The sequence below is a fragment of the Physeter macrocephalus genome, chromosome 4 (genome assembly GCF_002837175.3).
Source record: "Physeter macrocephalus isolate SW-GA chromosome 4, ASM283717v5, whole genome shotgun sequence".
NCBI classification, from domain to species: Eukaryota; Metazoa; Chordata; class Mammalia; order Artiodactyla; family Physeteridae; genus Physeter; species Physeter macrocephalus.
The window spans coordinates 143,766,859-143,792,331 of record NC_041217.1 but is presented as its reverse complement, the minus strand read 5'-3'; the positions used below and the strand labels follow the sequence as shown (position 1 = coordinate 143,792,331).

Below are 25,473 nucleotides of genomic sequence, written 5' to 3'. Positions count from 1 at the left end.
AGCTACTCAGCGATATCCTAATTGCATACATTGGGAGGCAGCACCGAACACTAAAGCTGGGAGCTAGGGCACTCGGGCCGGCCACTTGACAGCTGGGTGAATCTCTTCTCTTTCCGAGGCTCAGTTTCCCAGCTTGGAAGTATATAACTCCTATATAACCCTTATAACTTAAAAATTAATTATTCTATCATCATTTGAGATCGAATTTAAGCCCTACATTCTCTAGCAAGCCATCTCAGATTACCTGGTCAACTCCCGTCTTGTCTTCTTTTACATCATATTGCTCTTATTGTTGGGCCCACACATTTGGACAATAGTAAAAGTGTTAAAAGTCTTGTCTCTAATGCAATAAAAGATGCTTGAGGAAGGGTCTTCCTTACTCTGTGCCATCCCATCCTTCCTCCCTATCCTCACGTGTCCAGCCCAGGGCTGAACTGAGCTGAATAAATTTTTTTTTTAATGGAATGGGAAGGAATCCTGTCAAATAAGGATGCTCTCACTCTGGTGACTAACTGAAAATGGTTCCCTGAACCCTAGATTATCAGTTCTCTGAGCAGACTGGTGGTAGAGGGCATTGCAGGCACAGAAGGAACAGCATGAAGTACAAGACAAATGCTTTAGACCAAGAGGCAGTATAACATTACGGTTACGAGCACAAGTTTTGGAGCCAAAACTTCTTTGGCTTCCAGTCTTACTTTGCCACTTAGTATCTTTTCCTCTTGTGCCTCAGTTTCCCCTTATGTAAAATGTTGGGGCTGCTCATAGTACCTACCTCATAGAGTTGTTAAAATTAAGAGAGTTAGTATACATAAAATAATTGGAACAGTGCCTGGAACATTGTAAATGTTCAATAAATGTAATCCATTATTATTCCTGGATCACAAATTCAGAGGTCAAGATTAAGAAAACGGAAGCTAGAGTGTACTGGCAGGGGAAAGATCATGAAGGACTTTGCATAATCTGTACAGGAGTTTAGCTGTTTATCCAGCAAGAAAAATGGAGAATTGAGAATTGCATGGAACACTGAAGACCAGGTTTGGGTTTTATAAGATCTCTCTGGGGCTTGTGGAAAATAAATTGGAGAGAAGAGAGGGTGGAAGTGGAGAGACAAGTTAAAAGTTTGTTAAAATAATCTATGAGGGATGTCTGGTATCCTGGAACAGAGCTTCACATTTCCTCTCAGTACTAAATGCCTCCAAGTGTTATCTCCAAACCTGCCCTCCACTGGAGCACGGCTGGCAGGCCAGATTCTCACAGAGTGACCACTGTACACCTTCTCTCCCATGTGTCCTCCCCACGCTGGGCAGCCTCCTCATATTTTTCATTCCTACATGTTGTCTACTAACAAAATGCCCACTCATCCAAGCCTTCTAAAGCTCTAGGTGCCCTGCCAGCCTACAAACAGCCCCATCCTACAGGGAACCTCTCTGATTGCTAGGTCATCCTCTCTTTGGGAGCTAAATGATCATATATGACCAATATGTCAGCTGGTCATCAAACTTATCACCTAAGTCAGGACACTTTTTTGAGTGTAAGAGAACAGTACTAATAATTATGTTGAGTTGACAGGCATACTAAGTGAGATATATATGGTCACTCTACCCAGTGGTGTGGAGACACCTTACTTCTCACAGGCTTTGTTTCTAACATTTCTCTTCGTCTGTACTATACTTTCCAGTTTACAAAAACTTCCATCTCATTGTTTTATTGATCCCAACACCAGCCGTGGGAGTCTAGGAGGGCAGGAATTCACCGAAGTAGCCTTCCTTAGGTCATCAGATTGGCCAGTGGCTGCAATAGGACAGAACCCTCTGCCCCACTCTGGGGCCTACTTTAGCTCTTCATTGTGGTGGGGTTTTCTGGGAATTGATTTCACCCCCTCAGGTTGGCAGTGGAGGAAAGGGGCATGACACACTTCTCTTCCCTCATTTCTCCCCTAACACTGGGGGAATGGTAGGGCATTGAGAAAGTTGTATTGCATGACTAATAAAGAAACTATTGTAATGTGGCAAAATATCGATAAATAAATACAGTCATCATTCAAGAGATAATTATGAACAGTTATCTAGATGGTAGGATTTCAAGTGATTTCTACTTTCTTCCTTATCCTTTTCTGTGTTAGCATGTACTCGTTATATAATTTTATTAAATGTTATTTTTTCTTTTTGAAAAAAGAAACAACTGAGAGTCCTCAGTGAAAGGATCAATCTCAATGGGGGGAGAAAAAAGAAAAAAGAAAGAAAGAAAGAAAAACAGGCTTTTGAGCTAGACCTGGTTGCAATCTTAATTCCTCTCTGTGACCTTGAGCAAGTCATGTATGCCCCTGAGCCTCAGTTTCCAAACTGACAGAATAGAAAGACCACCACCCGTCTCACAGGACTGTTGTGAAGATTCCATAAGATTCAACAAGTAAGAAGCCAGGTAAGGGCCTGGTGTGTGGCAAACTCTCAATAAACTTTCATTCCCTTCATGGGGGTGTTATTGATGCAGGCTCCCAAGGCTTCTGACAAGCCCTGCCGCCTCCTCTGCTTGCTGCTTTGGAGCCATCGGGGATGCTTGTGACAGCTGTGCCCTCCGTGTGTAGGCGGGGCTGTCCAGAGACACTGGCTGCCTAACGTGGGGAAGCAGTGTTGTCAGAATCGCTGGGGGTTAGTCATACCGCCTCCAGGGTTTCTGACAGGATGTTTTGATAAAATATATCTATTTTAAGTGACTGTGATGAAATACTAACCAGTTTCTGAAGGGCTTTTAAGATGTTTTTAAGAAGTTTCAGATCAAAGGCCCCAGGAAGGCTGACTTTGTGCATTAAATATTTAGTACTGATTCAGTCACTTGAGAACTCAGGCATTTTGACATTGCAGGAGGAAGAAAGCACATTCCAGCTGGGGCCATAGTCACGTTAAAGACACAGGTGACAGACTCAGCACCAAGGGGCCTATCTCCTGGCTCCTATTGGGTGGAAGGTTGGAGGAGGTGACCTAAAAGGCTGTCCACCTAAGGATGCGGGGTCTGATAGAATTATTCATGCCCTACAGGGACTGGGCAAGCAGGCCTCTCAGTGAGCCCTGACAGCAGGGATCTGCCTTCCCAGCTGCCGCCATCGGTCTCAGCGCCCGTCACTCTGCACACTGCCACCTGGAGTCTGCCAAGCGCCCGATGCCTGCAACGTGCCTTGCAGTCCAGCTGGGAGACACTGTCCTCAGGACCACACGTGGCTCACAGCGTCCTGACAGGCAAGCCTCACCGTGAAGAGGAGACTCGCAAAAGGCCCGCTGCAGGTCAGCGGCATGGCTGGGGCTGGTGTCAAGAACTCCTATATGGCAGTTCCAAGGTCTTTAAGACATATTACACTGTCTCTTCAACGACAAACAGCCACGTGCAGGTGGACATAAGAGGAAGAGGAAGAAGCTTAGAATGGGATAGGTAGCAGTTCTTGATGTATACGGGGTCAGGGCCACCTTTGGAAATCTGGTGGAAGTTACAAATCCTCTACATACATATGCAACATTCGGCATCTAGTGTTGCGGAATTTGAGCATCCCTTAAAACCCATCCTTGAACCTCAGGTTGCATAACCTTAGTTTAGAGCCATGGTAGATCAGTCAGCCCAGAGCGTATAACTTGGACTTTCTTGGAGGACTTGTAGAAGAGTGGTGTGATGCAGTGGAAGCATCACAGGGTTTAGTGTCAGATCAGCCTGAATTACATCAGTGCTCGGTAGCAATGTAATATTAAGAAATTAATATTTCTCTGATGCTCCGTTTCCTATTTTTAACCTAGGGTACTACTACCTCATGGAGTTATTGGGAGTTTAAGTGGAATAATACATGTAAATCATTTAGAGCACCTGACTTACATTAGGCTTTCAATGCATGCAAAGTCCCTATCCATTTTTAACCTACCTCTCTCTGCTTCCAGAAAAACCCTTATGGATCCCTTCGGCATCCAGTCATCCACTCTGGCCGTCCACCATACAACTAAACTTTAGACTCTAGGAGGGCAGAGACCATGTCTGTTTTACTCACAACTGCTACCTCTGTATCATGTATATAGAGTAGTGATTGACATATGATAGGAGCTCAATACATATTGAGTTAAAGAATTTAAAGAACAAATGAATGGGCAAGATGGATACACAGCAACTTCCAGACAGGGATCAGGGCAGTGAATAGAGCGATTATCCTGTGGAAACTACAAATAATGCTTTTGGCCACAGGCTTGTAGCCTGTTTCAGGGACCCCCAAAAGTGTGGATTTAGGAACTGGGGATTCTGAGAAGACAATGTAAAGGCAGTTCTGCCTATTTAGCTCTACTCATTCTTTCATCCCTCCACCAGGATCGCAGGCCTTGTCTTTTCCCACACGGCAAGCTGAGGAGCTGCAGTTATACCAAAGCCCACCAAGTAAGCAGCAAATCTAGGATGAAGTTACCAAGTGGGACAGCAGAAAGAGGCAAAAGTCATTAGCCCCTGCCTCCCCCAGTCTCCACTCTGATTCTGCAGGCACTGCTGCTTCCACCTGGAAGGTTAGCCGTGCTCAGTTCCTGGGCCAGTCCTGACAAGGCAGGGAGTACAGAAGCAGACTTAGTCTTCCCTACAGTTGGGATCTTGTTGTTTTAGGCTAGAACACACACCTGAAGTGAGGCCCTGATCCTTACACGCCAATGGAGTCAGAGTTGGTCACAGTGTCTTTCTTGGAATACAAGGTCAGTCTCCACCTAAACCTGGAAAGCCCCACCTCAGATCCTTACCATCTCTTCTCCTAGAGACTGGAGCATGCCTGCAGGCCCCAGAGAGTGGTGAGGGACTGAGGGGAGAAGAAGCTATAGGTCACCACCCACCTGATTCCAATACCGACTGTTGCTTGGAAGTTCTTCCTGACACGACTGAACCTCTTAGAAATACATGTGAGTTTGCTACACATTTCTGGATACTGAATGTTCTGGCTGAACATAACACATTCCCCAGAATCCCCTTCTTCCCCATTTTGGTGGCTCTGCCATTCACCAGCTCAGAGAAGCCAGAAACCTAGATGTAGTGCTTGATTTCTCTCTTCCCTAGCCTATAATAGTCAATTAACCACAGGTTCTGTGAATTTTAACTCCAAGATTGTTTGTGAATTTATCACTTTTTCATTTTTCTTACTGCTGTCTTACTTGTTAGAGAACTCCCTAACAATGTTCTCTGCCACCCTCCACGGAGCAGCCCAAGTGTACTTAATATAAAATTAGTTTGACTTCATCACTCACTGGCCCGTACATTGACAATCGCACCACAACCAGAAACAAAACAAAACAAAACCCTAGGCTCTTCCTTCCATTCTAGTTTCTCTGTGTGACTTTCAGGCCCCTTGACTGTATCTTTAAAACTCCACCAATGACTCCTTCCCTGGCTCCACAGAAGGAGAACAGGAGACATGAGCTGTCTGAGGTTGGAAGAGCTGCTCTGGGGAGTAGGGAGCTCCCCATGCCTTAATGCATGTCTGTAGAGCCTGGATAGTCACCCACTGGGATGTTGTGGAAAAGCTCTGCTCTTGGATGAGAGACTAGTTATACGCCATATGAGGGTAAATTCTGTCCTGAGGAGACTTCTAGGGGTTTCAGAACAGCACATAACTTGGGGACAATAACATATCCCCTTTCTCTCCCCCAACGCACACACTGACATCTGCATGAGGAGGCCCCACCTCAATGAAAGCTGCTTCTCCTCTGAGACCAGCCTGACCCACAGCCAGCTGAAGTGGGAGGCTGCACTGGCATTTTTTCCTGTGGTCAATGTAATCAGTACAGACATTCCAAGTGAATAATTTAGGCCTCCTAAAATAAACCAACTGGAGCCAAGATTATCAAATGTGGCTGTCTACCTTGATAGTAGGAAGCACATAAATACCAAATCTCACTCCCTTCTCTTGTAAACACAGCTTTTTAGGCACTGTTTACTAAGTGACGAGAAAGAGACATAGTCTTAAAGATAACAAAAACAAACACTTTGCATTTATGTAGTTCTTTAGAAATTCAATATACTGTTAAGTTACAGTTACCAACTGAGAAACTAATGTGTATCAGGCAATATGGCAACTGCTTTACAGACCTGATCTTTTTTTAATCACAGACTTTTGAAACAAATTATTTACGCTTACATCCCAAGTCCCAGCTCCACCTCTTACTAGCTATGTGATCTTAGGCAAGTTAATTAATCTCTCTGTACATCAGTTTCTCAATCTAGAAAAAGGACAGAGTAACAGAATATGTCTCAAAAGGTTGTTGTGAGAATTATACAAGATTTTTACATACCAAGAGCTTAGCTTTCACTTCGTGTGACACATATAAGCACTCAATAAATTTTAACTTTGTTTTACGTTACTCGTGACAAATGCCATGAAAATTAAAGGGTTTTTTTTCCAAAATGTGCAGGTGAAGAAACAGGCTGAATAATGTGAAATAAGTTGCTTAATTTGGTAATGAATTAGTGGTGAAGCTGGGATTCAAATGCTGATCTGTCTGACTCCAAAACCTCCACATTCTCTTTCCAATTGAGAGTGACATGGTGGTTGTTACTACTGTGACTGTTGTCATCACTACTGTCACCACTAATAGCATTTAATCATAATGCCTCCTCTCATGGGCATGGTACTTTCAAGCCTTCAAAGAAAGTGTAGATCCGTTATCACAAAATTACAAACCCTTAGGCCTATAAGTGACTCCATGGAACCTCAGCCACACTCCTCATCCCAGGATAGGAGCACCCTCCCCACCTCTGTGGCACCCTCGACAGGTGATTGTCTGTCCAAGTTGGACCTAATCAGTTCTGAGAGGAAATAACCAAAAAGGATCATTCCTGGGCAGAGCAGGGCTGGAGAGGGCAGAGACCCAGTTACGTGTGGGAGGCTCCAGTATTGAGGAAGATCTCAGAGATGGAAACACACCTATCATTCCTCCTGACCATATTCAGGCCCTCAGATTGCACAGAGGGAGGTTCCTGGAGGAGGAGGCCTTCCTAGACCTAAGGAAGGGTGGACCTAAGGGAAGGGCAGCCAGATGAGCTCCACACACTCAGAGATAACTAAGGAGGAACAGGAGCCCAGAGCAAGAACAAACACCAAGAGAATCTAGAGCCTTGCCTCATTGTTGCTTGTACCTTCATCTGCTACCCTGTTCCCCAAGTCTGTACCTGCAGGGTGTAACAGAAAACCCAAAACAGAAGAGGGCCTGTGGCCTTGTTTTGGGGGGCAAAGATGTGGAGAAGCTAGAAGGACTGAATCAGCCTCCCCAAGTAAGTTAAAGGCAGGAAGCCCAGGAGAACAAGGGTAGGATCACAGTCACAGAGAAGAGGAAGGCAGGCTGGGTCATGAGGCAAGCTAGGAAGGAGGCAAAATAGAGCCCCAAGAGGCAACTTTGCCCTGAGAAGGAACCCTGGAGACTCCAGAGAGTAAAGCCCTCCTCACCTCCGAGTGAATCCTTCCACAGTCCTATTAGATCCCCACAGTAACACATGAGTAGTCAGTAAAAGGATCCATGCAGAATACAGAGCCTACATTTTGAAGTCAGACAAAGCTGGGTACAAAACCCTGGTTCTACCACATGCTAGTTATGTGAGCTCAGCCAAGTAAGTTAATCTGAGCCCTGGTTTCTTCATCTGTGTAGGGGAATAACAATAGCAACGTATTGTTAGTCCTAAAGATGAAATGATTACATGAGATAAGGTGAAAACAGAGCCTGACACATAGTGTATGAGGAGAAAATGGTAGATAACATGACTAAAAGCGTTCTTCTTCGTCGAAATGCAAAGAACATAAGAGTCCCAATCAGGAAATCAAGATCATACTCTCGGAGACTACATACCTATTCTGTTTTTAGGCCTCAGCTTCCTCAGCTGGGAGAAGAAGGTGTTAGAAAACTAATCTTTCAGGGTCTTTCTAGGTCTAAACTTGTATGACTTCAACCACTTGCAGTACAGGCATCATGAATGAGAGAAAGAGATGAAAACTCCCCGCCATGTATCTTCCCCCAACTCTTGTAAAATGTCAACTTGGACAAACAATATGAAGCTTGGGTAATATTCTGCTGACCTAGATAGATAAAGTTAGGAAACTTTTAAATATGTATGAATATTATTGAATGAAAAAGAGAAGGCTAATTCAAATGGCTGCAGTGCATAATAATATCTTATTATTATCCCCTTTAAATGTAGGAAATACACTAGAAGCTACCTTTCCTATAAAATAGAATTTGAAGAAGAGAATACCTCTATTCTCTTTTTAGCAAATAACTGTCTTTTATTGCCAAAGTTTGGTAAATAAGCCAGAGAAATCCAATTATATTGGGGGATGAAGTTAAATAATTTAGAAAAAAGTCCAACATTTAATAAATTAATCCAATCCAAGGCTCAGTAAAGAAAACAGGGTGGGGTTTTTATGTTTCCTTTTCTGAAATGATATCTCTTTGGGAAGGCAAAGAAGGAATCTGAACATTTTCAGCAGTTTCTCCTTTAAAGAGAGATGTGAATTAATATATCTATTCAACAAAAAGTTCTTGAGAATTTACCGTGAACCCAGCAACTGAACAATCACAAAGAGGAATAAAATCCATGTTATAGCATGTATCAGTACTTTACTCCTTTTTACGGCTGAATAATAATACATTGTATTGGATATACAATACGTTTATCCATTCATCAGTTGACGGGCATTTGGTTGTTTCTACTCTTTGGCTATTATGAATAATGCTGCCGTAAATGTTCATGTACAAGTCGTTGTGTGAACATAAGCTTTCAGTTCTCTTGAATACATACCTAGGTGTGGAATTGCTGGGTAATGGAGTAACTCTATGTTTAACATTTTGAGGAACTACCAAATGTTTTCCAAAGCAGCTACACCATTTTATATTCCCACCAGCAATGTATGAGGGTTTCAATTTCTCCTCATTCTCCCCAACACTTATTATTATCTGTCTTCTTTTGTTACAGACAGTGTAGAAGTTGGGATGTGATATCTCACTGTGGTTTTGATTTGCATTTCCCTGATGGCTAATGATGTTGAGTATTCCCTTATGTCCTTATGGACCATTTATCTTCTTTGGAGAAATGTTTATTTAGATCCATTGCCCATACTTAAATTGGGCTTTTCGTACTTGAACTTATTTTCTCCCATTCTGTAGCTTGTCTTTTCACTTTCTTGATGGTATCATTTGCAGCACAAGTTTTTAATTTTAATAAAATCCAATTTGCCTTTTGCTACTTGTGCTTTTGGTGTCATATCTAAGAAACCATTGCCTAACCTAAGATCACAAAGATATACTCCTATGTTTTCTTCTAAGAATTTGATAGTTTTACTTCTTACAGATAAATGCACATTTAAATAATATTTTTGGCCAATAAAAAAGAGAACAGGGAAGCAGGAAAGGGAGAAAGCAGCAGTCAGCAGTGTTAAAGGCAATCGCAGCAGCAGCCTCATTGGCAGAATGTCCAATCACCGGGAGGCCCTGGCAGGTAGCTCATGACCCATTTCCCTCCCACCTCTCCTCTCCTACCTCTGGTAACGATCCTACAGAGACAAGCAGAGCCCTGGGAGAGGGTTACTGCAACCTCAGCCGTACCAGCTAAAGGACTCCCTCGGAAGTTCAACAGCAAGCTCTGAGAAGGCGCACAGATTCTAGCCAGGGCCTGGCCATTCGTCAAATCTCACCTGTATTTTCCAATTTCAACTGCAATGGTGTGGGGTGACTCATACCCCTCTTTTGCCAGGCCTGCGCTTTGTCCTTGCTATGGGCTGTGAACAACATGTCCCATCATATTGTTCCCAAGCCATCACTGGTTGTTGGCACAGTCACCAATAGGAATACAATGTGAACTTCTGGAAAGTAAGATTGCAGAGTCTGAATCAAAATCATTTTGCAAGTTGCTTTGAAATCCTACCTTTATGAGACCTTCTTTAAGCCAATACATTTTAAAAGGCCAAAAGTTGTAGTCAGTGATTTGGGTTTTTTTTTTTTAACACCGGAACAATATTTCTGAATGCTAGGAAATAGGATTCCAGGAAAATGTCGAGTTCATTTATCAAGTCTCCCTGCACCAGGACATTTTTGTTAGAAAACGGGTAATAATGATCTGCAGCTGATTCTATTTTCTTTTCCCTAAGAGCCTTTAAGAAGTCACCCACCGTGACCACTCTTCTGAGTTTCCAACCACTGTCATTGTAACACTTTTGTCTTTTAGGAATGGCCAAGAGATAATGTCTGAACTAGTTGATGATGATTTTGATTCCTTGTTTCCCCCTTCTCTTTTCCTTTTTATATTGATGGTGATTTATTCTAGGCAGGGATGATCCCCAAGGGAGCTCTAAGCAGTGGCATTAGCAGTGAGGACTTATGCTGGGACCCACCACCAGCCACAGCTTTCCCCAAACTGTTTCCTTTGACAGACCCAGGCCTTTCCTCTCTGCACTCCCAAACCTCCTTCTCCACAGCGTTCAGCCAATCTTGAGCATGACCTTCTAGATATCTTTCCAATTCGTACCCTCTACCACATCACCAAAGTCCTTCTCACCCATTGTCTTAAAAGAGACCTTAAATAGTACCTCACCTATACAGTTCTTTCTGATTCCCCAGTTTGAGTTAGGAGCCTCTTCCATGTTCCTACAAGTTCTTTTCCCACTCCTCACCAATCACCTATACCTTGGTTTCTTCCATAGAGATATTACCACTTATGAGTAGTATGCCTCAGTTTCCTCATCTGCAAAACGGGGACAATAGTTGTACCTGCTTCATAAGGTTGTTGAGCTGATTAAGTGAGATAATAAAGTACCGAGAATATGCTTGGTATGTAGTAAGTACTCTAAATGTTACCTGTTCTCATTTTAATATGACAAATTGTATACCTTCAGGGAGCTTAGAGTCTGGTAAGGGAAATATGGTATTCCAAATGCATTGTATCCAAGTAATAACAAACAACTCAGGAGGCACTTTCACATCTTTTATCTGACATGTACTAGAAGCCTCTTGCCGTGACCATAACCCCGAAGCTAAATCACAACACCTAGTTTGCAGATGAGGCTTAGAGAAGTTGACATATGAAAGATGTAAGGGGCAGAGCAAAATTCAAATCCTACTATGGCTCTAGGCCTCATGACCTTTTCACTTAAATTATGACTGAATAATGGGTTTCTCTGGATATCTACTGAGAGGAGGACTAATGTATGAGGAAACAGAGGCACAGAGGTTACACAGTTAGTGAGTGGCAGAGTCAGGGTTCTAACGCATGTAGCTCACACTACTGATTAAGGCATCTAATTTCCTTCTCATTGCCTTGCAGGTGCTCAGTTAATGTCTGCAGAAAGAGTAGACAAACAAGCAAACCTTGCAGATGGGTCTGGGAGTGAGAAGCAGTGGGCTGCAGTGGACAACCTATGCGTCAGCAGCTGGGTTTCCAGCTAGAGCTGTGCCACTAACTCACTGGGTGACTCAGGAGAGTTACTTGCCCTCTCTGGGCCCCAATGTCTCCAGCTGTAGAAAGAGGGATACGTTTGCAAACATTGTTAGCAGCTGAGTCCTCTCTTCAAACTGTCTACGGGGAAGGCCAGTAAGTAGGGGCTGCACTGCTATGCATGGCAAGGGAGGGCAAGAGAGGCCAGTGCCCTGACTTCTTAGAAGCCCCTCTTTCCCTTCCCTCCTCAGTGGCCCCTAAGGTATTGTTCAGAGCCCAGATCTTTCCTTAGAGATACAGGGAGCATGGTTTTAAAACCCCAGAACTAGAGACACGTAAGATTCTTCTTGGCTTTCACATTCTATGACTCACATAAAAGAAATGACCTTGTGCCCTAATGTTACACTCTTCTGATTCAACAAAATGGAAATGTGCTTCAGAGGATGTAACAAAATATGACCACACAGAGAGGTACCAAGAAGGAATTTTGGCCGCAACAGCACAAATTCTTCACCTGCCCCTAGTCCTATACATACCTTAAATACAAAAATATTCCCTAAATCTATGACCATAAGATAGATATTGAATGAATGTGTTCACTCTTCACCAGAAGAGTGATAAGCGTTTTAAAAAGGAAACAGTATATTATAGATGCATGAAACAGGCTCTCAAACTAGTCTGGGGAACAGTGCATCAGGGAAAAATTCCATGAGGAAGTGATGTTCAAGTTGGATAGTGAAAGCAGAATAGGAAGTAGTTAGGCAAAGGACCATAGAGAAATGACATTTCAGGTAGAGGGCCAGTGTGTATGCAAGTGAGGGAGAGAATCCATGGCTCACAGAAAAAAACTGTAGGAAGGCCAGTGTGGTTAGGGCATGGACAGCAGAGTAAGAGGGTATGACAGAAGCCAGAGAAGCAGGCAGAGGCCAGATTATGCAGGATCTTGCAGACCATAATAGAATTTGTTATTTTAGCTTAAACAGAGGCCAGGTGTTCAATGGGTTGTTTTCACACGTACCGAAATCACTCAACATGGTGGCAGCAATGTAGTGAAAAAGATAATCATGAACCAAAGTCCTCCATGTTTGAGGGAAGTGTCCAAGAAGTGAGCGGATGACAGCAATAAGAAGTGGTAGTGGATTATATAGACTGATAGCATAAAGCTCAAAATACATCTTTCTATATGATGTCTTTTTAAAAGGGAGGGGAAAGAATGATCTAAAAATAGCAATCTGTTAGCAAGAAGGATGCCATCTGGCAACCTAGCTGGCAGGTTATTCTGTCTCTTGGTCAGGTACCAGCGAAGCAGTGAGGAAGTGAGGGGAAACACAAGGTTAGGAGGAGGTCTGGGACTTTCTGGCAGCCATGTAATGCTGACATAGTTGTGTGAGTAGAATAGAGAGAGAGAGCCTGGAAGCTATTCACCTCACATCTTGTGCTCTTACGCTAAAGAAGCTGTTGTAACTTCCTGAGAGACCCAGATAGTTTGAACTAGGGCACTCACAGCAGAGATAAGGAAGACATAGATTCGAAGGATATTGAGTTGTAGCCTTGGGCATACCTGGTGACAGATAGTATGTGGTGAGTGAATAAAAAGGAGTTAAATAGGACAGGTTTCTGACATGGGCAACAGGCATTATGGTGATGCATTCACTGAACCGGAGAAACCCAGGTTTGGAACAGGTATGTGGTAGGCTGGGTCAGCCTCTGCAGCTTGAGGTATAGCAGACACGTGTCTACTTGTTCTAGCAGAGAGAGAACCCAGCTAGATTCCCCACATCTCCTCTTCAGGCCCATGTTTGCCCAGAGCTGAGGTTTAGAGTGGAAGGACCACCTACATCAGTAGGGTAGGTTGGAAGCCCCTCAGCCAGATGCTGAGAGGATGTACCTGCCTTCAATTAATTTGGACTCTTTTTGGAGGGAATAGTAAAAACTATGCCAAGAGAGTGGTGACTTGTGAAGTGGCCTGCTGCAAGGGAGCCAAAAGCACTAAGCTTGTTTAATTTAGAGTGTCGGATCAGAACAAGGTTTGGTGCAGATGGGGGTCCATAGAACTCTCCTGAGAGGTAGATTAGGGACTGATAATTGAGATTACTGACTTCCAACTATTACTCAATTTAAAACTCAGCCAAATGTAATTATTTTTCATACATTTGTTTGGTCACGTTGCCAGCCGCAACTCCATGATGTTTTACTTCACAGGCAAAGAAAGAACAAAAGGAGAAGGAAGAGAAAGAACGGAAGGGGACTACCTTATTTTGAAGATATCATGCTGATCAGAACTGTGCTGGCCTCTCTAGCCTCTTTTCTGTGGTATTACCTTCTGTTTGTTGTTTCCTGCCCACAAGGTCATCGGTTACCTCTAGCTCCTTTCTGAGATCCTGGCCTTTCCACACAAGTCCACACAAGGACTGTAGTGGAAGCTGCCAAGCTCTATATCTTAAATTCTTCCAGAATTCCTTATACTTATCCACTATGCTCCTCTTCATTCTTACCTAGCTTTCTGGCTTTCTCTGATTATACTATGTTCTCTATCTTCACTTCAGCTTTATGATTTTGCATTTTTTTGCGGGGATGGTCTGACTCCCAGATTCTTAGTTTGGCTTAGGTTTTGAAAATCTTTCAAGATACGGCTTTCAGAATCTTCCCTTTGCCACCAGACCATTCTCACTGTGACTTTGCTGATCTGGGAGCCAGTTTCACAAGAAGGGGTTGGAGTCCTGGCGGGAGTTCCTATTGCCCAGGGTCCCCATTGTAGAGCCCCACCTAGCCAGACCCTTCCCCAGAGACTGCTCCTTTTTCTAAATTTTGTCCTTTGCCATATGGTTCTCCCTCACTCATCATGTATTTGAACTAGCCATTTCATAAAACTTTACATATGATCCTTATGGACAAGATGGAGAAATGGGAGAAGGGACTACATTTTGTTTATCTCTAGATCTATCATGGCACGTGGTACATAAGAGATTCTAAATTAAATTGAACTAAACTGAATTTAATTGAGTTGACTTGGAGACAAGTAAAGTCTTGTTCACTTAGATGACTTATGCTACTGGGGTTAGTGGCAAAATCAAATTCAGGGATTGAAATAAAAATGCCAAACTAGGCATTCCACAGAAGTATCTGGTAATATACATGGACCTCTGTTCTTAGTCTCCGGTTTTATCCTGTTATAAACACTTGTATCCTTGTCTTAAACTAACTCTTAAAAAATATATTCTTTAAAAATTCTGAGGGATGTCACTAATGCTGCAGATAAGAGAATCCAAGAATCAAAATGATCACAGCAGCCTAGAACAAAGGACTAAAACCAATAAGTTTAAACTTAGGGTAAGTGTAAGAGGTCACAATTATACTTGTAAAATCTATTAGTATAGGCCAATGTGGTATCCTGGATCAGTTCCTGAGACCAAAATAGGATATTAGTGGAAAACTGACAAAATCTGAATATAGTTCTGTAGTTTAGTTAATAGTAATGCACCAATGTTAATTTATTAGTTTTGACAAATGTTTCATGGTTATATATGCTCTTTTAACTTTCTTTTTTTTAATTAGTTTTTATAGTATAGTTGCTTTACAATGTTGTGTTAGTTTCTACTGTACAGCAAAATGAATCAGCTATACATATACATATATCCCCTCTCAAAATGATCACAGCAGCCTAGAACAAAGGACTAAAACCAATAAGTTTAAACTTAGGGTAAGTGTAAGAGGTCACAATTATACTTGTAAAATCTATTAGTATAGGCCAATGTGGTATCCTGGATCAGTTCCTGAGACCAAAATAGGATATTAGTGGAAAACTGACAAAATCTGAATATAGTTCTGTAGTTTAGTTAATAGTAATGCACCAATGTTAATTTATTAGTTTTGACAAATGTTTCATGGTTATATATGCTCTTTTAACTTTCTTTTTTTTAATTAGTTTTTATAGTATAGTTGCTTTACAATGTTGTGTTAGTTTCTACTGTACAGCAAAATGAATCAGCTATACATATACATATATCCCCTCTTTTTTGGATTTCCTTCCCATTTAGGTCACCACAGAGCACTGAGTAGAGTTCCCTATGATACACAGCAGCAGTCCCCAACCTCTTTGGCACCAGGGACCGGTTTTGTGGAAGACATGCCGCCGAGCACCTAGGCCCATGAGCCATGGTCGCTGAGCCTGCGCGTCTGGAGCCTGTGCTCCGCAACGGGAGAGGCCACAACAGTGAGAGGCCCACGTACTGCAAAAAAAAAAAAAAAAAAAAAAAAAGACTATCCAAGAAATAAAAAATAAGTTTTATTTAAAGAACAATAACAAAAATTTACTACACGAAGGCCTCACTGTTAAAAGAAGCGAACATAAATTCAGGCTACATTTCTAGCAATCTAGGATTCAGAGCAAGAGAGGCAATGGTTCTATTCGGCTGTGGCATGCTTAGATCACCTGCAGAGTTTTACATTCAGTTCTGGTATTTTAAGAAGGAAATTAACAACCTAGATCATGTCTAGAGAACAACAAAGAAGGGACAGAGTTTAGAAACCATGGAATATGAAGAAATGTAGAATTAAGAGGGAGGAGAGGAGGAAGAAAGGGATTAGGTTGGAGAAGGGAAGATTCCTGAGGGGGCTGTGGCCACTGTCTTGCTATCTTTGCAGGCCTGTCCGGGGGCTAGAGGCACAAGTACATGCAGGGTGAGCCCAGAGGGTGGTGGTAGAACCAAAGAGAGGAGGTTACAGGGAGGCAGCTCCTTCTGGAGATGGTATGACTTATTTGTCATTGGGATAGAGCTCAGGCTGCCTCAAGAGGTATGTGAACAGTGGTTGAAAAGTCATATTTCTCGAATGTTGAGAAGATGCCGTTCTATACAGTTTAGGTCCTTGCCCATAGGAAATGCCTAATATATTTGTTAAATTTGAGTGTGACTCCTATAGTCTTTGCCAACTCTGAAATTGTGTGAAATGTTAAGATCAAAGAGACAAGCTTTTCTGGGTATTTCTATGACATTATCATTGCTATACATGTGTCTTGGTAGTAAAGTTTTCCTCCTAGTGCTCTTGTCCTGTGAAATATCTCTGCCTGAGAAAAGGAGAGCCAACTGGACAGACAGGCAGGACTTAACCTGACTTCTAGATCAGCTGCCATCAGCAGAGGCAGCCTGGAGATGGAAGGGTTAAGTGCCATAAGGATCATGTTCCCTCCTGCCTGGTTCCTCACTGCCCTCAGGATAGAGTCCAAATTCTTTAGTTTGGCATTCAAAGCCCTCCTGACCCAGCTTCCACCTACCTCTCATTCTTTCCCAATCACCATTCCTCTTGTTCTTCTTCGGCTGACGCTGTGCTCTTGTCATTTGGAACCATACTAAATAGTCAGGACTCAACAGGCGTCTCAGCCTCTGTATCCATGTTTTGATTCTCAATTCAAGATGCCTCTTTCCTTAATGCTTCATTTCCTCCCTTGTGCCTCTCCTCTGCCTCCTACTTCTATTACATCAAGTTTCTTACCATCATTGCCATTATTAGCCTTTATGTCTGTGACACGCAGTACATGGAGCATTTCTTAGGGGCAGGGTGCGTTTTGTACTCATCTTCCTGTCTCCAGCACCAAATATAGAGCCTGACAGGTAGAAGGTGTTTACTAGATATTTGTAGTATTGAGGAATGGCTTTGGAAGAATTTAGTAAATAACTGTTTATGTAAACAGAATACTTCCTTATCCAGGATTGGTTTAGAATCCATCCTTTGGGGTCCACAAAGGTGTGGCTTCAAATCCCAGCTACATGATATAGACAAATTATTTAATCTCATTGTATCTCAGCTTTTAAAAATGCAAATGGGAGAAGATAATACTTATAGCTCAGAGCTTAAATGCTTCCTTCTAAGTGAAGGCTTCTCTCCAAAATGTATTTCCTTTCCTGACTTAATTTCTCCAATACTGTCTGTCTCTTTCTACTAGAATGTAAGCTCCATGAAGGCATGTATTTATGCCTGTTTTTACTGCTGTATTCCCAGAGCTTAGACAAGCTGGTTACATGTTAGGCATTCAATTATAGTACTAACCATATAATAGGAGTGTTGTGAGGACTGAGTGAAAGGATGCATATAAAAGTTACAGCATTGGGTCTGGCACATGCTAAGCACTCAATAACTACCATTGTTATAAAATAAAGGGCAGATTGAGAGGCAACATTACAACAAGCTAATGAGTGTCTTAGAACATACAAAAGGATGCCATCAACATTTGAACCATAATTTACGTTGAAGCTGGAAGGGATGTTTGAAATAATCTGGGCTGACTTTCTAAGGCCCATAGAGAAATGTTTTTCCCAAGGTCATAGAGCTAGCCAGTGGTAGAGCCTAGACAATATTATTCTCATATAAATGATTTTCTAGTGATTCCCTAAAATACACTAGCAGACTATTTTCTTTGTTAGACACTTCCTTTTGGCAAGTATCCCTAAGTATGGGAATCACTCTCTCCATCTAATACTTTCAAAACACACACACACACACACACACACACACACACACACGAGTTATGGTTCCTCTAGTCCAATGACATTTGAAAATAATGCAATATTTCACTATGTCTGACAGTACAAGGGCTCTATGATTTAAAAACTCATGTGAGTCAGTTAAAATCTAATTCTGGCTATGTTGGAATGAGAGTATTGATAAATGCTATCCCCAAAAAACAAATAGAAAGCTGGACAAAATTGAAACAAACAACCATTTCAGTGTTTTGGAAACTGACCAAATTGACAATAATCTCAAAACTATTATGTTTTAAAAACGGCTGAACTTCAGGTAATAAGAATGGGAATATATGATGTTCTGTCCTGGATTGGTTCCATCTTCCCCCAGGCTTGGTGAATGCTAGGACAAGCCAGGCTGTGAGGATTGGCAGCTTCTCTGTCATGGTCGAAGGGACTCAGTTAATTTGGAGAAGTAGGCAGTGCCCAGACCCAGCAGCACTGTCTGTGGGCAAGTGAGAAGGGCCCACAGTTGCATAGCTGGGACAAGAATATGCTGGCTGAGACTGGGTGCAGGCTCATCAGAGACCTGAGAAGAAACCTAAAGCAGCAACACACACATGAACAACCCTGAGGCTTCACATATGCACACAGGGAACACAACACAAAAGGGAAAGTAAAAGCCAGGGCAGACTTGAAAACTGCCCTAACTTTGTGCTCCCCATACCCACACACAAATCCACTGTCAGAGGATGGAAGCATTACAGACTCAGAGTGGATGAGCACAAACTCGGTCCAATCATAGCTGACCTACACAGACACAGGGTTGACTCCCTGACAATTTAGCCTTGAAATTAGGAAAGAAAAAAGAAAAACTGAGTAGAGGCATTGGAGAAAGGTGCCAAGATAATTAATGGGTAAAAGGTTAGTCTTTTCAACAAATGGTGCTGCAACAATTGGATATCTATATGCAAAAAAAAGTGAACTTAAGGCCCTTACCTCATGCCATATATAAAAAATTAATTCAAAATGGATCACGGATTTAAATGTCAGTGGAAATTATAACAATTTTAGAAGAAAACATAGGAGAAAATCTTTGTGGCCTTCAGATGGGCAGCTTTTAGATAAGACTCTAAAAGCATGATCCCTAAGAGAAAAAACTGATAAGTTGGACTTCAAAATTAAAAACTTCTATTCCTCAAAAGAGATGGTTAAGAGAATGAAAAGGTATAGATTAAGGTATAGGTATAAGGTATAGATTAAAGGTATAGATTAGGGGGGGATTTTGCAAAGCATGAAGCTGACAAAGGACTTGCATTCAGAATAAAGAACTCTCAAAACTCATTATAAGAACACAACCCAATTTTTTTTTAAATGGATAAAAGGTTTAAACTAACCCTTCAGCAGAGAAGATATATGAATGGCAAATAAGCACTTATAAGATAATCAACATAACGTTACTAGGGCAGCACAAAGTAAAACCACAATGAGATTTCACTACATACCCACTAAAATAGCTGTAATGAAAAATATAGGTAATTCCAAGTGTTAGCAAGCCCATAGAGAAACTACAACCCTCTCTCCTACATTGCTGGTAGGAATGCAAAATGGCACTACTAACTTGGAATGCAGCTTGGCACGTTTTTTGTTTTTTTAAGTTGAATGTGAACTTATATGAAGCAACGATTACATTCCTAGAAATCCACCCAAGAGAAATGTGATCACATGTCCACTCAAAGATATGCACATGAATGTTCATAATAGCATTATTCATAATAGCCCCAAACTGGAAACAATCCAAATGTCCATCAACTGGAGAACAGAAAAAGAAAGTGTGGTATATATTTTCAATAGAATACTATTCAGCACTAAAAATGAATGGACTACTGACGGATGCTACAACACGAATGAACCTTAAAAATGTAATGCTATGTGAAAGGCGCTAAATGCAAAAGACGACTAAATAGTGCATGATTCCATTTACAGGAAATGTTCAGAAATGGCAAATTTACAGTGTTAGAGAACAGATGAATAGTTGCCTAGGGCTGGGAGTGGAAGTGGGGATTTACAAGGGAACTTTTTGGGATGATGAAATGTTCTAAAATTAGATTGTGGTGATAGTTGTAAAACTCTATACACTTACTAAAAATCACAGAATTGTACCCTCACAATGGGTTAATGTTATAGTATGTAAATTATACCTCAATAAAAGTGTTAAAACAACAAGAAAATAAAGATCTTTCCTATGATGTATTTAGCTTAAATGTCAGATTGTGGCTTTGATGTATGCACAAAGGGATTTTTTTGCTGGCGTTAGAAAGGGTCACTGGTAAGTAACCAAATAAAATGCCATTTTGGATGATATAATTAGTAGCAATAGAAGATATGTCCATGGTGATTAATAGTTCTAGCACTAGAAATTCAAAATCTTGCTTCCTGCCTGCTCTCTCTAAGAATTGTCTGTTGACATGTTTAGCCTTCCTACTTGTAATTATCCTCCCTCCAAATTGGAGTAGGGATTAACTAATTATAGTGGTGGCTTCAGACACAAGCCATATCAAAGGCCCTGGTAACCAAGAACTGTCCTATCTGCAAGAGTATGCCAGAAGGCCTTAACGTCTCTGGTATCTGCTTCAAGACCCAGATCAGGGGGATGGTGCCAACCCACAGACCTCCCGTAATCTGGTTTAGCCAGCAGAGGTACACCCTGCACTTCCACTAACTTTACTTTCTTAAAATGTAGCTTTGGATAAGGGATAATCCCTTTCTCAAAAATCTACTATCGAGTTTAGTAGGTCCAATGTGGAGAGGAGCAATGAGTCCATCAAAGTACCAGGGCACAGCATTAGAAGCCATGGGTTTAAATATTGGCCTAGTCATGAACTAGCCATATAGCTTTAGCCAAGTAACTTATTAGCCTTAGATTATTTATCCCCAAACTGGGATAATTCTGCCTACCCCACAAAACTGTTGTGAGAAACAAGTAAGATAGTACATATAAAGTTCCTGGCCTAGTGTCTGTGTGTTGAATCTGAATAAAGGATACAGCCATAATTCTTTAATATGACAATCAAGGTTTTTCAGAGTTTGGTCCTAATCTTCCTGTCTATCCTTATCTTCCAGTAGGAAGGTTCCCTATTCCAATCAAACCAGACTTCTGACCGACTACTGTCATGCAATGACTCAGGCTGTTTCTTGCTCTCTGGGCTACCTTCTCGCCAACTCTGTATTCAGTAACCCTACCCATCTTGCAAGACTCGCGTAAAGCCCATCTTCTCCGTGATGTTTAGTCTGACCATAAATTCTTTAAACACCTCATGGGATCCTTAATTATATACTTTAAAAAACATTATATATTTTTTTTTAAATGTCTTATTTTCTCTGGTATGGAATACATTTCTGGAAGTACACCATGACTTGTATACTCCATTATATATCCCTACAGTACCCCCCACAGGGTCTGAAGTAGGACAGGGGTCTCGAATTATTTTATTCTAACTGAGGAATTCCTCAAAGAATAATTCAAAAACCCCTATCAACCTCAACTTTCTCATTTTATAGATGAAAAACTTGTCCCCAGAAAAGGGAAGTAACATTCAAGGTCATATGAGTAGTTTGGTATTAGAGCTGGACACATAATTCAACCTTCTTATGGCAGAGACTTCAGGATGTCCTTCAATATTAATTCACCTCCATATCTATAGGACTACTAATTTTTAGCTAGAAACATGGTCACCCAGAATGAAGACTTCATTTCTCATCCTTCCTTTAGTTAAGTGTGGATATGAGCTCTATCAAATGGGATAAATGTGAAAGTGCCACAATACTGTATCTTCTCCCTTCTCCCCCTACTTTCTTAATCTTGCTGCCTGGAACATGGATGTGACAGAATTCCACATTTGACATTGAGTTTGAGAGCCATATCCCAGGGATGACAGGGCAGAAATCTGAAAGAACTTGACTGCCTAAGAGTTTCAAGGAGCAGAGCCACACTATCAGCTCTGGATTGCCTACATCTAGACTTGTATATGGAAGAGAAATAAACCTCTATCTCATTTAATGAGCTGTTACTTTAGGTATATATTTTGTATATTAGTTACTGGAAGCTTAACTTATCCTATTATTCCTCCTATCAGCTTTCTGATGCTCTTAGCTCTTCACATTGTCTCTAGATATATCTTAATTCATTCTTTCATTCATTCAATAATTTACTCCATAGCCATTCAATGTACACCTATATTCTGCCTGGCATAAATCTAAGAGAGGGCTGGAGTGGACACAAGAATGAAATGAACAGATCCCACCCTTAAAAAGTCACAAATATTGAATGAAACTCTTTCTCTCTTAATTTATATCGTAAGTCATATGTCTGGCAAATATTCGTCTCAGGATTTCTCCAACAGTCTCATCTGAAATAATCTCACTGTTTCCAGTAATACATTGTTGATCAGACCATGTGTGACTAATATGTTCTATTTGGCTCTCTACAACCACTCTCTGCCCTTCTCCATCATTTTCTTTGTTCAGGGAAACTTATCTGTATGGATTACTTCAGTGGGCTCTTTTGCCCTCTGATTTCCAATTGGGTTGGCCAGTAGGGACCCTTAGCAGTAGATCAGAGGGAAGTAAGAGAATGAGCTCTATGTATTTATTTTTCTCAGCTCCCTCCCTGTGGGATCATCTCAGGCTAACTTTCTTCCTCAACTGAAGGTCACTGTTCCACTCAAGATGGCCCACTGCATGACTCTCTACTATTGGGTTCTGTTAACCATTTCATCCCTTCACACCCTTTGAGCTGTTACTAGCCCCAGGGAACTGCACTATACCCCATAGTTTCTGTACACAGTGCCCTCACCTTGTAAACAGCCCATTTAATAAGCTCTCCTCAAATTATCCTAATGTGAGGCTGCCATCTGTTTCCTACTAGCATGCTGACTGATACACCCTGTGTCCCAATTCTCAGTTCAAAAGATATAGGCACCAGATATACATGGCACCCATCAGAAGCACTGTTAGGAAGAGGATTAGAGTAGAGGGAAGATATTCTTTACTAGCAACTGAAGTATTTCTGACTGTAGAGAACAAAGCCTATGCATCCAATGTGAAGGACACTTTTAGATCCTGGGATGGGCAGGGAGAAAAAGAGGAAAAGAGAGTAGGAAAGTGTGGTAGGCAGAACAATGCACCCCTTCTCCCAAAATGTCCAAGTCCTAATCCTTGGAACCTGTGAATATATTACCTTACATGAAAAAAGGGACTTTACAGACGTGATCTAGTTAAAGATCTTGAGATGGATATATTATCCTGGATTATCTGGGTGAGCCCAACATAATCACAAGTGTTCTTATAAGTGAAAGAGGAGTGAAGGAGATTCAGCATCAGAGTGGTGCAGCATGAGAAAGGCTTGATAAGTCAATATTGACTTTGAAGACTGAAAGGGAACCACAAGCCAAGGAATGTAAGCAGCCTCTAGAAACTGGGAGAGGTAGTGGAATGAATTCTCCCCTAGAGCCTCCAGAAGGAATACAGATCTGTTGATATCTAGATTTTAGCCCAAAGAGGCCAATTTCAGACTTTTCCTGAACTGTAAGATAATAAATTTGTATTGTTTCAAGCCACCAAGTTCATGGCAATTTGTTATGTCAGCAATAGGAAACTAATATAGAATGTAAGACTGAAATCTCCAGACCCAGAAAACTAAACCTGGGGGAGGAAGAAGGGTTGGGAACTAATAGATGGCAGAGATAGAACACACTGGGGACAGCACAACCATACTGCACACCACCTGCTAACCTACACTGCAGTCAAGTTAAATTCAATAAAAAGCAAATTTATTCTTCATCTCGTAAGCTTAGACTCATAAAATGCTTTCACGCCTTTTGTAACACCCAGTAGAGCCTTCTTTTCATCTCACAGTTCTGGGGATTCACAAGAACTTTTGTATTTTGTTAGAGAGCTTTATCAGCTTCAGTCAGAAGGACATGCATCTGCCTATCCTATTCTTTGACTTCTTGGTGGCCATAGTAGCAAAATATTACACAAAAAAAACATGATTTTTAAAATTCCAGAGCATATAGTCTACAAAGCACCAATATCTATTATTTGCATTCTATAAAAACCATTGCTAAGATCCCCACCCCCAGCTTTCCCATTTCTGAATGGGCCTTACCACACTCTGACCAAGCTGCTCCCGGAAGAAGTAATCCATGTTTCTCTTTTGTAGGCTGTCAAGGTAATGCTGAAAGCGAGTGTACGTATATGGGTAGCAGTAAGCAAACTGGTAAATATCTTCTTCTCGGTCAAAACAAAATGCAAAGGACATCACATAATTCTTCCTATGGTCCGGGCAGCGGTAGTAGTAAACATTTTTAGGTGGCAGTCTTTGCCTGAAAGATACAAAGAAATTTGAGCATATCAAACAGTTGTTTAAGCTTCAAAATGTAATCAGTGGGAATAAATGCCCAAGATTGAAACTGTAACATCAAGAAACCTAGGTGGTGGCCAGGGACAACAACATATACCAATCTATGATCAAAATAGATTGGAGACTCCCTCTTGCAAGAGCACTGGAATCACAACGAACTGCTGAAAAATCATCGACAGGACGACACTGGAACTCACCAAAAAAAGATACCCTACATCCAAAGACACAGGAGAAGCCACAATGAGACGGTAGGAGGGGCACAATCACAATAAAATCAAATCCCGTAACTGCTGGGTGGGTGACTCACAAACTGGAGAACACTTATACCACAGAAGTCCACTCACTGGAGTGAAGGTTCTGAGCGCCATGTCAGGCTTACCAACCTGGGGGTCTGGCAACGGGAGGAAGAATTCCTAGAGAATCAGACTTTGAAGCTAGCAGGATTTGATGCAGGACTTCGACAGGACTGGGGAAAACAGAAACTCCACTCTTGGAGGGCACACCACCAAGCAGTGTGCACATCAGGACCCAGGGGAAGGAGCAGTGACCTCACAGGAGACTGAACCAGACCTACCTGCTAGTGTTGGAGGGTCTCCTACAGAGGCAGGGCATGGCTGTGGCACAACGTGAGGACAAGGACACTGGCAGCAGAAATTCTGGGAAGTACTCCTTGGTGTGAGCTCTCCCAGAGTCTGCCACTAGCCCCACCAAAGAGCCTGTAGGCTCAAGTGTTGGGTCACCTCAGGGCAAATAACCAACAGGGAGGGAACCCAGCCCCACCCATCAGCAGACAAGCAGATTAAAGTTTTACTGAGCTCTGCCAACCAGAGCAGCACTCCCCTCTACCCACCACCAGTCCCTCCCATCAGGAAACTTGCACAAGCCTCTTAGATAGACTCATCCAAGAGAGGGTGGAGAGCAGAAGCAAGAAGAACTACAATCCTGCAGCCTATGGAACAAAAAACACATTCAAAGAAAGATAGACAAGATGAAAAGGCACAGGGCTATGCACCAGATGAAGGAACAAGATAAAACACCAGAAAAACAACTAAAGAAGTGGAGATAGGCAACCTTCCAGAAAAAGAATTCAGAATAATCATAGTGAAGATGATCCAGGACCTCGGAAAAAGAATGGAGGCAAAGATTGAGAAGATGCAAGAAATGTTTAACAAAGAC

The 25,473-nt window shown here is 41.8% G+C and overlaps 1 protein-coding gene across 1 annotated transcript in view; it reads right to left on the bottom strand.

Annotated features, from left to right (window-relative positions):
* Nucleotides 1-25,473, bottom strand: part of AGBL4 (AGBL carboxypeptidase 4) — an 807,237-nt gene that overhangs the window by 508,964 nt on the left and 272,800 nt on the right. Inside the window, exon 4 of the mRNA XM_028488196.1 lies at nt 24,043-24,259. Coding sequence (XP_028343997.1) covers nt 24,043-24,259 — 217 coding nt within the window. The remainder of the gene's footprint in view (nt 1-24,042; nt 24,260-25,473) is intronic.